General features: G+C 31.4%; 1 protein-coding gene across 1 annotated transcript; it reads right to left on the bottom strand.

Moving 5' to 3' along the window:
• Positions 1-917: 917 nt before the first annotated feature.
• Positions 918-14,128, bottom strand: LOC132760115 (organic cation transporter protein-like). Its single transcript, XM_060752016.1, has 11 exons — positions 13,831-14,128; positions 12,079-12,293; positions 8,637-8,867; positions 7,598-7,800; positions 6,591-6,763; positions 5,190-5,340; positions 4,347-4,481; positions 3,940-4,025; positions 2,726-2,846; positions 2,291-2,363; positions 918-1,340 (listed from the first exon to the last, which is right to left on the bottom strand). The coding sequence occupies exons 1-11, from the start codon at positions 13,970-13,972 to the stop codon at positions 1,128-1,130; spliced, it is 1,743 nt and encodes a 580-aa protein (XP_060607999.1). The 5' UTR covers positions 13,973-14,128; the 3' UTR covers positions 918-1,127.
• Positions 14,129-15,462: the final 1,334 nt, after the last annotated feature.

The following is a 15,462-nucleotide window of genomic DNA, read 5'->3' as shown; positions in this document are numbered from 1 at the left end:
GTAGAAAAACAAGATCTTTTAAACTTGTGTATTTAAGCTTAGTATGAGTTAGCAGGTATTTCCATATTTTACTGAACGGGTATAATGTTTTATTTAATTAGATGCATTAGTAACTTTATTTAAAAGTGTATTATGTTGTTTTTAAATCCAATAAGTCATCCAGCATCAGATCTGGCTGGCGACAATTTCACCAACATCAAGCCCATCATAATCTCTTTCTCTCTCTATTGTTTGGTTTGCCACCGCCTGTCTTTAATATAGATTAATTTGTTTTGTGTACAAAATGATATATGATAATTCAAACAATAAAGATTTTAATATAACGTTCTTGTTAAACAATATGCTAACAGATAATTTAGGGGAGGGGAGGCGGGGGTGCAGGTAGTGACGGCGCAAACAAAAAAAGATTATTGTTTAATGAAACTTTTTTATTGACAGTAAAATGGGATGTTATTTTTTCTCTCTCTCTCTATAGCTTTCTAGTTCTGTGAAATACACTATTCTACACGACATGGTTACACTTTGCAACGTACAATCGATCAACTTTTCAAGTCTCCCTTACGAGAGATCTAGATAAGGTTGATTAAACAAAACGATTACCACTTTGAACATTGTGAATTACTTATCGTTAGTCTCGTCCAGCGTCACTTCAGGTGACTTTTCATAAGCTTGAGTTGAGTTTGTGATTAACTATCGTTTCTGAATACGGGCCCTAGACAGACAGCGAGTACTGGTAACTAATTAATGCACTCCAGTTAACGCGCTGTGCATGTATTAGTATACGATTTAACATGTTTTGAATAGTAAAGTCTCTCAGTTATGATATAATGTATAGTAAGACATAACGTTAATCCTTATAAAACACAACAATATATACTAAAATACAGCCATATTTATTTATCTGCAAACATTTGATACATCAAACCAAACAGTATCAAAATGATTGCTTTATAACAAAGCGATTTGCCCTGTAGTACCACACCATATAACAATATCACGAACGTTTTAATAACATTACAGTACAAATTAATTTCTGGATATAGATTATTATATGTTTATGCTTGTACAAATCTATGATATTTTAAATAAAACCATAACACGGCAGAAAAAATGTCATTATATCATCATTACGTCATTTGTTGATCTACTTCCGTTTTATCAACATCATGCTTCCGGCAACATGGTAAATGAAACCTGTTTTCTTTGTACCATTGTTCGCATTCCTCAAGCGTTTGTGGAAGCTCATATCTATGCGTTTCTGGCATCCAGAACATTGTTACTGCTACAATAGCGCACATTATGCCGAATACTAGCCCAGGCGACCACGCGGCTATCTCAGCCTACATAATATACAATTAAAATTGTGTTTATTTATATACAGTATAAATAAGTCAAGTAACATGTAGATAAAATTATTAGGATTTGACATTAGGTGACGTTTGTGCTTTCGGTTGATGACATTAAAGAACAATCAATTATGCTGTATTGTCCCTGATTTACGTTGTGTAGTTTTGTTTTTGTTTTGTTATTAGAATAGAATATAAAAGCTGTTTGCTATAATAGAATAAATATATTATATATAACCTGTGATCAAAATTTGTTCTCTTTTCTTTCATAAAATCATTACATTCGTTGTTCGTTCGCTAAAACATAGATCTTTCTTAACGGTTCGGTACAGTCAACAATCATTTGCTGTATTTATATATCTTTTTCAATTGCATTGCGTCCCTACCACCCCCACCCTTGTGGCTGGTGGGCTATCTTTAAGGGTTGGGACATCAGAATTGTAGCCATCGTTTATTCCTGCGCGATCGTAAAATGCGAGTTAATTGGTTTGAATTACGATAGTGTTTAATCGTTCATATAAATCAAATACATGTAATCTCTTTTGATTGGCCAATTTTGAACTGAGGAAGTCCAAACCTGTCTTCTGTACATAGTGTAATCATGAAAAATAATTCTCACAAAAATGTTTTTCTATGGGTCCAAAATATACAGAGTGAAAACAAAATGTTGAAATTCAAACAAAAGGACATTGGCCTTGTCTTCAGAAAGATCAACCCTGGGCTCTGCACATCGTCTCATAACGTTTAACATTTCTGTAAGTAGATTTAATTTCCTCCAATATGTTCAAAAGCTACATACCGGACACCAAACTGCTAACAGACGGATAGACGACTAGAACACAATTGAAATTCGTCCAGTTCATTTCTATACGTATGAAATGGTTGTTTTGAGACTTGCTTACAATTTGTAATATCTATAGATGTAAGAGACAATATATATTTACCAAGTTTCTTGAGAACGGTGCAACCATTCCACCGACCCTAGCTGCTGTTGACGACAAACCAACTCCAACATTTCTAAAAATTTAAATCATATAGAGATAAAAGCCCTATCAACATAACAGCAACAATTACGAGGTATCGCTAACTTAAACTTATTATTACGTTTTGCCCAAGAGGATCTTCAACGACAATCCTCCTATACACTATTTTGCAAGTTCTCAAATTAATTGCCTTATGTAATCGTTTATAGCTTGTCAAATAAAATTCGGCAATACAGGAAACATGCGATGTTGTTAACCATGGGAAAACTATATATTTCTCTAACAGGGGTAACATATATTACAGACATATATAATTATATTCAATTTTAAAGCATGGTACTGCACGTTTTACTATAGGTAATATTCATCAAGCTTTTTGCTAATTATACATGGTACCTCATATTCGTTGGATATAATTCGTGCGTGTACAAGAATATTGTACTGAATGACCCAGTAATTGCAAACTTTCCTATCAATGTGAAAACAGTGGAGCATATAACCATTGCAGAATTGCCACCTAAAATGCACAATAAAAAATAATGATATTATTTATGAAAGTATTTCCTTTAGAAACTTACACTACGAAAGAATGACTTATAAGATTCATCCGTGTATAACTATGTCAGATACTATTCTAAAGTTGAAATTAAAAATGTACGTGAATTTGGTAGGTAGTAAGATATTCTAATCACCAACTATCTACGAGCTAGTTATTCGTAATTCCCTACTATTAAGCAGCTGGTAGTTGGTAATTAAATTTAATATCACCGGCATGAAATGTTCGAACATATCATACTATAGGAGGAGACCTAGATGGTTATTCGCGTAACTCCAATATAATCTTCTGAGGCAGAGACAGTATTTTTCTGAAACAAATGTAATGGTTATATAACAAGGTGTTTCTACAATAGATAAAATCGCCTCACCATCAATCGACCAGGGGATACAGTTAGTTACTCACGGTATATTAAGCGAATAGCCAACTACCTCCTGCTTAGTAGTTAAGGATTTGAGCGAATAACCAACCTCTCTGGTAGGAAGACATTGTGTTTCTATGTTGATGAACACAACTATCTGCTATGTACCCGTTACATTTATTCCGGAAAAGTATGTTCAGTTTTGAGTCGTTAACATGTTAGGTTCGAGCTCTGAGGTGTTTGAACATTTCATACTGGTGATAGTGGATTGAATTACCAACTATAAGCTGTTACAGTGTTTTGAGTCACGAATAACCAACCACCAGCTAGAAGGTAGTTGGTTATTCGAATATTCAACTTCCAACTACCTACCAAAATGACGGTCATATTTTAAGAAGGTTTACTTTATTTTATGAAGATGGTGCCAGCAGTTATCTTAATCTAAATCAACAAGGACAGCTTTAGCTAATAAAACAACAATATTAACCTTTAAGGAGCATTGTTAAGTGAAAGTGTCGGCAAAGTCGAAATACCCCAATTAAATCTGTTATACCATTCATGGACACTATTCCATAATCACCCGACTTTTACACATATAAAGAAGAAACATCGTAGTATTGAATATGTACTTAGACGGTTGCCAGAATCTGAAAATTGTTGGAATTACTAAAAACAATGATTAAATACACCTACCGGCGGTTGTGGTCAGAATTGTTGCTATTATCAAAGCAGTACCACATATAGTATGAAAAATAATGGAAGCCGGTTTCCTACCATATCTAGGTTTGATACAAATAGAACAGATAGAATGCATGAGTGTTCATCATTTATATAACTAAGTTAAATTTCTAAATAAAAGTTTCTGCAATTATGTGTAGAACGTATTTGACATAAATTAAAGAAATTCTTAAAGACTTTACCGAATCTTAAATATCAACCGACCGAAACGTACATTAAATTAAAGCCGGTGTTAATGATAGATTCTGACAACGTTATTTTTTGTCAAAAACTCAAAAGATAACAAAATGCTTGCTTTGGTTCTCGTGGAAACTTTTACGCTTTAGAATGAGAAACAAATGTCAAGAACAAGGTGTTATTACCTAGTTATTAAGTATAACTCTGCAGCTGCAGCGGGATATTCAACAATAGAGCCAAGGAAAAAGTTCAAAAAGCGGTTCCCAGCCAAACTAGATGATATAAGCATTATACCGTAGTATGTTATACTGTTTGTTGTCCTGAAATCATAAATTTAAATTTCGATGTTTTTAAGGTCATTTTGCGCCATCTCTGATTGAATAGGCACTAACTTGAAAAAAATAAAATCAAAAAAAATAAATAGACAGCTTAAAGAAAGAAGCGTAATGACGGACTGACGCTGTTTCAAGTGCAATAACGTCTAACTAACGCAATTGTTGTCATACTTCCTATATGCGCTCGAAGTTTCTACTGAATGGTAGGTTATGATTTTAAATCAATAAATGATTGAAAGGACTTTAAAGAAAAACAACAAACAAACAAACTGTCAGTTATATTGTTTTCAAATCAAAGCCTTATCATTTGGACGAAAATCGTCGATTTCTTCTTGTAGCAACACGCCTTACCGTTGGTGTTGATAAGCACGGGACAGTTGAACGTAATGTAGTTTATTGTTCTGGTGTAATATGTTTTGTAGATTTGTAGCAGTTCCAGCAATTATAAATAAGGTTGAAGATCAATTCAGAATGTGAAACGTATAGTTACAGCGTCTAAGACTCAACGATTAGAATATATTGTACTTTATTTTATAGAACCTTGTAAAATGACAACTCATGACAAAGTATACATGAATACCGATATGAAAAGGACCTATCCACATTCTTTATTGAAAACAGTTCAAAATACTAGTACACTGTTGAGAATGAACTACACTTCAATAACTTTATTATGGAGACAAAACATCTTACCAAGCAAACCACATGATTAACGATGAAATGAATATTCTCTTCGACTTAACAAGGTCTATCACTGTGTACTGTTTCACTGACATATCAATCTTGGTATTCCCATTCTCCTTGTTACTAGTCATTGTATCCGTCAACGGTACAGCCCTTTCATCTAATTTTATTAACATATAATGCAACAATAAGTTTTGTACATAGAAAATATGTAGTAAGAAGGGAATATGAAGTAAGAACAATTGAATGTTACAAAAATAGCAGGGTTCATTACAAATAAAACTTTTGGCACTATGACCTGCTTTTTAAGCATTAAGAATATATTTTTTTCCACATTACCGTCACTTCTGAATTTTTAGAAATATAGATTTCATCATATCTTCGCGTCTGTTAGTCATCAGAAATATAGTTTTTGTCATATTTGTCTTACGAGTTATGTTTCAAGATAATATTATTTATACAAGTTGATGGCGAGGTACATGTATACGGTAGAATATTAGCTTCATTGTGATAAATAAAGGTCAAGGCGCCAGCCAAGGGTTATAGTGAACTCAATCAGGCAATATTCTCCCAATATATGTCCCGTCAGTAACGTGTATAACGGAATGATAAAAATACCAACCAATTTCTATCGACTATAGTAAAATAACAAAGAATATAAAAAACGCAAATTGAATAAAACTTAGCTTCTATAGTTTCCCGTTCTATGCATCAACGCGCACCTTTTTGCACGCTTTTGATCTAAATGTACGTACATATGGTACAGTATACAAAGTATATAAAAAACGAGAAATAACTTTCATAATTATAATTAAAGATATATATTTTGTACTATGCTCAACTTTTGGTAAAATACTTATATTAAAGAAATTTATTCTAGTTTTTTTCTGACTGTATGATTTAAATAAGTGCATAAACTAGACTGGTAAAGGAAACTGGGTCCTTTCTTGAAAATAAAATGCCACTTTCAATGACACTATGGATTTATTCTGTGTTTTATCAATTAAATTAAATTCAATATTTTATTTGCAATAATCAGCATACAAAATGCCTTTGACAAAGGTTGACAAACTACAATATATACAAAAAAGAATATTGCATGCATTTACTTACATATTAATTTCATTTCTTTTAAAAAATGCGTTTCTATAGTGTGCAGAGTTTAAGGAAACATATCTTCCCTATGTGTACTCAACATATGTTTATTAAACGTTTTGAAATAGACTGATTTGCCAATGCCAATTTATATTCCAGAAAAGAAAGATTATATAAGGTTAAAAATTGTGGCATTTATTACAATGGTTTAAAGTTGACAGCCAAATGATTTACAGTCGATATGCTTATAATTAAGAATCTAACAAGAAACTTATAAAACAACAACAACATGACAATGAAAGGTAAACAATTTACCCTTTTTCACTTCTAGTTTGGTTTCATAATTCAGCTCATATTCCCGGAAACCGCTGACACTGACAACGTGATCAAAGTTTTTCTTGTTTGTTTTACATGCCCTTAAGATTATAGCCTTTGCTTCCTTAATTCGGCCGTTAGCTATAAGCCATCTTAAAGACTCGTCTATCAACCTAAGTCATTGCATAAAAATAAGAATATTAAAACAAGAGCCATTTTCCTACACATAACGAAACCATTTTCGTCCATAGTCTAACTTAGCAGGTAAAGTTTAGGATTGTTTAGAGTGGAAAGTAAAATTTTGATCATTATAGTAAATTTGTTTGTATAATGCAACTCAAAGGTAACAGATCATGAGGGAAAGGTAAAAGTTGTTGTTTTTCCTTTAGCAATCTCTACGGAAAGGTAAATCTTTCCATTTACTAATTTATAACTATAAACAGATGTATTTTTCAAATGTATAAGATATTTTCCGTATTTCAAAATCTGTAAGTTAAGTTAATAGAAATGGCACAAACATGCTATTTTAAATTACAAACGGGCATATGAACCTAGTTTATTCAAAAATGAGACAGGGATCTTTCCTGAGCTGAATAATAAGGGATCCCACTTTCCACATTTATGATCAGGAAAAACTATTGTTTTATTTGTTTTTGTTGTTTTTTTTTTTAATTTCTTTAACCAAATGATTTTGGTCAAATCTTTTTTATCCATGCCCCTAGCTAAGTAGGTATGAAAAGTAGGTTTTTTTCCCAAAACAATAAAGGTTCCTCGATCAGAAAGAGAATCAAATATTTACACTTTGGGGAAAGACTCTCAACAGAATATTCATCTACTAAGACACAAATAAAGTTGACTTTTATTCGTTGAGACATTTACGTTCCGTTTGTTTATTTTGACTGTCCTTTTTAAGTTTAAATTTAAAAGTAAATATAATGTAGATTCGTCGTCTATAAAATTTACGCGAGTCAGATGTTATATCTGTTAAATAACATAAAAGCACTCACCACCATTCGATCAGAGACCATGCTGACAAACACGCCAGACATATTTGAAGATACCGCCAGGATAAATTACGGAATATATAAGCTATTGGTGTAACAATAGCTATACCAGTAGTCCAAAAAAGAAGACTGCAAACCTCGACAGTCCCACGTGTCTCTCTAGGCACCATCTCAATTAGAAGCAAGCTAAGTGTAAGACCAGTTCCCTTTGTTAAAAAAGTATCAAAATTGTAACAAAAGTTTATTTTATTTTGACATGTACATGGTATATACGGATACAAAATGATTTCATACATTTATCAATGCAATATATATTAAAAATAGATTTTTTTATATATTTTAAATATAATATATCGTTAACGTTTTATAACCATAACTTTCTATTCAAATTAATTAGAACATATACCATGTTGTTAGGGATAAAAATTTAGAAACGTACATGACAAAAAAGATTGTTCGAAAAAATCTACCTCTCAGATATTCCTAGCTAACACAAAAACGCGTATTAAACAATCCGAAGACTATCGATTTTTTAAAAGCAATTACAAACAGACTTTCTATAAGGTATTTATATATTTTCACAGATCAATTTGTATGCCAACTGCCCGCCCATATGGTCTCTTTCCGGTGGCGAGGGTAAACAAACGCAGACACACACTTTGTATACCAAGTGTACTATACATACATATATCAGTATAAATAATCTTATCAAGAAGGTTTGTCTTTCATATAACTTCATATAAATTTACAGTGCGAAATAAACTGAATATATAAGATAAAGTTACATGATTTTTAATAATGTAGTATATATACGAATATTGCCACTAGATGATAACAACAAATGTGGAACGAATATTACCACTACATGAAACATGTAACAACAAATGTGGAAAATGGAATGATCCCTTGACAGCACCAAAACAACATATCTACATGAAGATTGCAGAAATGGTTTGAATGTTCATGAGTGATATAGGTGAAGAGCATTATCCCTAACTTTCCTATGCTTTGTTGCTTACATACTTAGATATGAAATATGAACCTGTTGAAATGCGCCTGTAAGCATTCTCATTACTGCAAATAGCGTGAAATTCGGAACGAAAGCGGTAGCAAGCGCAACACAGAATATGATCACGTGACACATGATGTGAATTCGTTTTCTACCATATCTGTCCGACAAACTTGTAAAGACAAACGCCCCGATACCTTGTCCAAGCATAAGTAGTGTCTGAGAAACCTCTGCTAATTCCTTTCGTTCACATACAAGGTCCCACTGAAATAATTGTATATTAAAGCAATGGTAACCAAGGAAGTATGATTATAATGTAGTTGTGAATCCCTTTCCTTTATTTGTTTCTAATCATGGTTATTTACATTTTTTGCATGATATGTACATAATTAACTTATAAGCCAAATGATTTATGTACAGCCTGAGCAGAAAATATCCTTATTAGTTAAATGAATAATGAACGAAATGTTTTATTACAGCTTTAGGTGGAAATGTCCTTATTATAGAAAAAGGAATAGTAAGCCAAATGATTTGTGTACAGCATGAGGTGAAAATATTCATATTAGATAAGGGAGTAATAAGCGAAATGATAAATCTATTTATCTAATTAGGATATTTTCACCTCACGCTGTACAAAGATCGTTTGGCTAATTACTCCTTTATCTAATATGGATATTTCTACCTGACTCACAACATAAATAATTTCGCTTATTATTCCCTTGTATGGATGTTTCAACCTCATGCTTTACGGTTTATTATTCCTTTATTATAACAGCGTGAGCAAGAAATATCCTTATTAGATAAGGGAATTATACACCAAATGATTTATAACAGCTTTATGCCAATTGCATTGTCATGCAAGGCAAAATGATTTCTAAAAAAATGGTAATAATAATAAATAAAAAGAATTAATGAAATTATAGAATAAAATAATTAAAATGAGAAGTCTGGTAACGCTACTGTGTTACAATTGTATCTTAACGCTAGTTTAATATCTTATATTTTTAGTCCTTACAATGTAGTTTGTAAGAATCTCGGATTGACAATTCTGATAAACATATGTTACGTCTATTTACACTGGAAAAATCATACCGTTAATAAACAGAGCTTTTTTTTATTATAAAAAACAGGTTTTAATTTCACCGAGTGGTTTGAAAAAATATTTCATGAGTGGCCACGAGTGAGATATAATAATGTACATATCACAAGATGAAAATAAATCCTGTAATTATAGGAAAGACGTGCATTTTCTGTTTATTATAAACATTTTTGTCTTAATATGTCAATTTGAAATACTTTTCTTTAAATTATATGTATTGGTTGAATTTAGTTGAAAAATTCCGACAAGACACCGGTGAATATACGGAAAACTGTTTCAGAATAGTGAAACAAAATTTTTTACAACGAAATTACGGAAAATAGAAATGCGCATTTTTCATTTCATCAATATTCCATTTATAAGTATAATTATGCATGTAATAAATCAATATAGACGCTGCAAACTTATTCATCGTTATGTGTTATTCAATGAAATCAATTGCTTATTATCATAGACGTGTAAATACTTTTCACGAATTACATTGCAATGTATGGAAACATTTTCTCAAATTTGAGTTTTTTTCCAATCTGACTAAAACTTACATCTTCTACCGTTACTCGTACATCATTTTAGCCTCCTAGCCGATTCTGGATATTCCGATCATACAGTTTAAATTGACCTTACACTGAATTATATTACGTCAACCGTGAAGACAGACAAGTATTCAGTTTATCGTATAAAAAAGCAACACTTTATATAGTTATTTTGAACATAATTACTGAACATTATATAATTATATGTTATCATGCAAATAATGTTGACTGCTTTAAACACTATGTATTGGATGCCGTATATACATTGAAGAACAAAGAATGTTTTCTGCAATCTAGCCTACTAGTTTGCTTATTTTCTTATAAATGTATTGCATTTTGTTCTAAATGTTATATTCAACTATCATTTCATTAAGACATAAGGATTTTTTTACACTTAAAATACTTTTTGTTGCGCAGCGTTCGCATATCCGTATAACGTATGATGTCATATCATTTACTGCACTTCGATGAAAACAGACTAAAATTGCTGTTATTCCATGAACGTGTCGTTAGAGAATTTGCATTACCCTAAATTCGTTATTCAAGTTGCTGTCTACATATACGGGAGAATTAAGCCTCGCTGATATAGATACACGTATAACGCTCTGCTAGAGCCTCGGGCTATATTTATCTCCTCCACGAATATCCCGTAAGCGACTTGTATTACTAATACTATATCAAGGAATATTAAAAGGGTCATTTATGCGAGAACATTACTTTTTTTAATCTATGTCATGTAAGAAAAAAAGCTTATATGCATTAAATAAATTAATATTTATACACACGAATAAATGCTGTGTCAGTTTTGTCCATATCATATCTGATCTTTCTGTACCAGTTATATATAATGTTTACATATATTACTTTACAACAAGTTTATTCAAAAGTATTTTCAAACGATTGTTCTAAAACTGCTCGATTATAACTGATGTTATATATGACACTACTATTTTTTAAGTGTTTTGTCAAGTACGGAAAACATATGTATTGGAAAAAATAGCATTAGTTTGTAATAAATCATTTATAAATATCAAAAATCAAAATATGAATATTATTTATAATGCATATAATTTATATTATTAATTGAAAAAAATGTACGTGACCTAAGTATATATGTGGTGACATGGAAATGTAATGATCTAGTTAGTCATAGTGTAAAAATCAATTTTGTCCTGTTACGATATAATCTTTGTCAAGTTCTTGCAAAGCTGAATTCTGCCATTAAATACATTCAATGAACGCTGCTATCTCTTGGTGACTTTTGTACTTAATCTAAATTTATTATACATTTGTGATTAAAAGTAAACGCTAAACATTAACATTGAACATGAATTCGATAAAAACGTATAATGGTTAAGGTTACAATAACAGGTGAACCAATGTAATAAAAACTACATGTATATTGCATAATCGGCATATGAGAGGTTAAAACATATAAATCTTATTCGCATATCTTTAAAAAAAACCCCACAAACTAGTATAGTTATGTACTTATCAAGTACTGTTTAATTACTACGTGCTGGTTACATATATGTCAATTAACGAGGAAACATTACGTGTTTGCTAGGAAATAATTCCATTGCTCATACAATCGCTCAGAAAGATGCAAATGTCATACATATCGCTTTAGCAAAGTTAATAATCATAATTACACTGGAAGTAATTAAAACAGAAGGAAATACACGTCTATCCCGAGGGACGAGGATCTGACATCTAGAATAATCGTTGAAGTAAATTGGTTAAAGACTTCTGGTTCTGTGGTTGTATTGATCTCGAAATAATTTCTTAACTTGTAAAATTTAAAATTATTCTTACCGTGGCATACTAGTAACTTATCACTTACCTCGGATATAAATGAACGGTCCTCCGAATATGGCTCCGGATCAAAGTATCTCCATCCGTCCGTACAGTCCGTCGTAGAAACAATGGATACACCCGTTTCGTTAGTAGTATACGTTATTGAGCACTTTTCAAATCTTCTCGACATAGAATTATTCGAATGCGCTTGGCCATTAGATGAGTTGTAGGCATTTTTACATTCATGGTCTGGTTTATAGCCTTTTGCATAAAAACGTATAATATAGTAGGGACATATTTATTCATCATGTTAAATTTTTGTTTTGTTATTATTGTAAAGAAAGGCATCACATTTGAATTTATGACATAATGCACACTAAAGGGAAAAACAATCTTATAAACATATAACAAGTACTTTTCAACAATCAATTTCATCATTTTAGAAATGAAGACTTGAAATATCAAATTCATTAAGCATTGTAACACCGCACATTTGGGTCAACCACCCTTGACTTTTAGGAATCAGTCATGTTATTTCATGAAAGTAGCTGCTTCTAAAAGCAAATTTTAAGTATTCTTAAAAATACATTATTATGCCCACAATGATTTATGTTCAATTTTTGTCATTTGGGACGCCATCTTGAGATTAAAATGCAATAACACCAGTGAAAATTTTAGTGTTGACTGACAGCACAATACCTTTTATAATCTGAATTAATTGAATCTTACAGGTTTCTTTCGGGATTAATATACGATTTTACAAAATGTATCTTTTTATTTTACCCGTTACCGTCATATCAACAAAGAGAGGATTTTCGTATTTTCGAAAAATGATCTTAGGAGAGCACGCACTGAAAACATTTTTCTACATCATTCAACTGAGAAACTATAATAATTAATAAAGAAAGGTACCTTCCTTTACACAAAACTAGATAAGGGATAATGGAAAAACTCCAGATTTTTAATGAGTTACCACCTGTTACTATCTTATAAGATCTCCATTTTAACAAGATTGAAATTTGTGCGACACACTTCGCTACAATTATTGGCGCACAACGCTTTTTCATGGACAAAGTTCATGGACAAAACTCAGATACTATGATATCTTATTACTATTTCACTCAATACACATCAAACATATTTATGCATTGTACTTTAAAGCCTCTATTCACATAAAACAGTTATCTGAATATAAAAATTGTAATTAACTGCAATCCTTAGAATGATATAAAAGTCATATAAGCTATCGTCTGCTATTGTTTTCCGACTGGATACATTTCGGCTTCTTTGTTTGTCTGATGTAAAAATGCATCTAAAGCGCGTTACGCACATGTGGTTGGGCCCAAAATTACGTGACGCACTTTGTGGTCAAACCCCAAAGAGCAATTGACCCCTTTATTTGGTGTTTCAAAGCATTTTGATATATACGTTTGCATATTTTTTAAATCTTAATTGTAGATTATTTTTACAAATTTGCTTTATTTTTCTATTGATTTGTGTAATATGTCCATATCGTAGTGAAAGTGCTACATTGGTGTATACGTGCTCCATATCGATATAAAAGTATAAATTGTATCCCAAATATGTACGTGCAAAACAGTTATTACACTCCAAAGTATATTCTATATTCAAACGTGTGCTTCTCGGAATCAATCATGATTGGTGTATATTTTTAGTATTTAAATAAACAAAATCATATAAGACTATGTAGGTGCGAAAGACGATCATAATACAAGTATGTATTTCATTGATAATTATAAGACAGGTACAATACATATTTAAAAATTAAACATTTTACCTAAAAAGACAATTGATAGCATATGAAGACTACATGACCATATCGCGACCATTTCCACAATAAGCTGTCTCCTTTGATAACTTCCCCATTTCCCTAACGCCCTCCATATCTTATCTACATCTACGTCTTCAACTGCTGGCATCTTGAGATTCAAAAAATTAACCCACCGTTTAGAAAAATGTTGTTTGGTTATTACGCCTTATTTATCATTTCAATACTCCTATTATTTTTAAACTATTTTTAAATAAAGTTTTAAGAACACTCTTTGAGCTCTTTATTTAACATGAAAGATCTATGCATTAAGTAAAAAAGACTGTTCATTAATGTTTTGAGTGACCATGAATATATTTTCTCATTCTCTTATCGGTCAAACATTCTCTTATCGGTCAAAGGTTTTCTACAGGTTACAGGTAAGTAAAGTAGTACATGTATCATACAGAGTATGTAAGGCTACATGTTTAGAATAATGTGTATCATTTTGCACCCTTATTCCTTCACTTCAATATCTCAGACGGCCGAATTCAGTTTCCAAGGAGAACTATCCATTGATACCACAGAGCAATATTTATATTGTCATATAATTGTAATATAAGACTCTGTGGATACCTAGTTATGATTGACACCAATGATATGATAAAAGTATATGTCATGGTGTTTCGTGTTCCTACTAGATTCGCCGACTAATGAATATATACAAATGCCAGTACATTAATACTATTAGTTGTAAATTTTTGAAGGTTGCATGATCGATCCTATATAAACGGTTGATTGGATATATAACAGAGGACACCAAACAACTGTTATGTTGCAAGTCACCGTTTATATAAGGCAATATACGTACAAACATGTAAAGGCAAATTTAAAATAAATTTAGGAAATAACAACAGCCTTATTTATAAGGTTTTTTGATTTCAGTTTATTTATCCAATGATATGTTGCGTTACAAACGTGCAGTATTATAAAAAAATAGTATATATTGTACTTGTTTCCAACATATGATTGTATGTTTGTTGTAATTCTGGTAATTTTCCTTTGATATGTCAATATTAATAATTTTGTGACTTTATTCAAAAAATAATTTCGTTGAAATAATTTAAATAACAAATAAGTACATTTGGAAATTGTCCATATTTACTGTGTTAGGGATGATATTCAACAAGAATGTAAACATGTTTTTATCTTTTATTATATATTTGTAACAAACAATTGAAGTACAATATTTGTCCAATAATTGCATTGGATTTCAATAATTAATATCTTCGGCATGATAGTCATAGCGCGCTTTTTGTTGTTTATAACGTCAATCACATAATGAATAAATTTTCAGGCACCACTGTCATGCACTCTTACTCTTGTACATGGAAATTTTCCCTTTTACTGAATATGCTGGCTCTTGTACACATTGCTCCAAACATTATACAAACATTCTCGCTGTCTCTCCACTTTAGGAATCAAGTTAAAAACAACATTAAATATCCATTCAGACGAATCAATCCATGTTATGAGTGCTACATTCAAAACGTATGTTTCGCTCATGTACTCATCGCTTTTCTCATCAAAAATTGGTGTGAATTCAATGGCTGCATATTATTCTTAATTTATCTGGAGATATTCATCCGAATCCTGGTCCAT

Source organism: Ruditapes philippinarum, unplaced genomic scaffold, assembly GCF_026571515.1.
Source record: "Ruditapes philippinarum isolate M1 unplaced genomic scaffold, ASM2657151v2 ctg7663_1_1_1_1, whole genome shotgun sequence".
Classification (NCBI taxonomy): Eukaryota; Metazoa; Mollusca; class Bivalvia; order Venerida; family Veneridae; genus Ruditapes; species Ruditapes philippinarum.
This window is presented reverse-complemented; position numbering and strand designations above follow the sequence as displayed.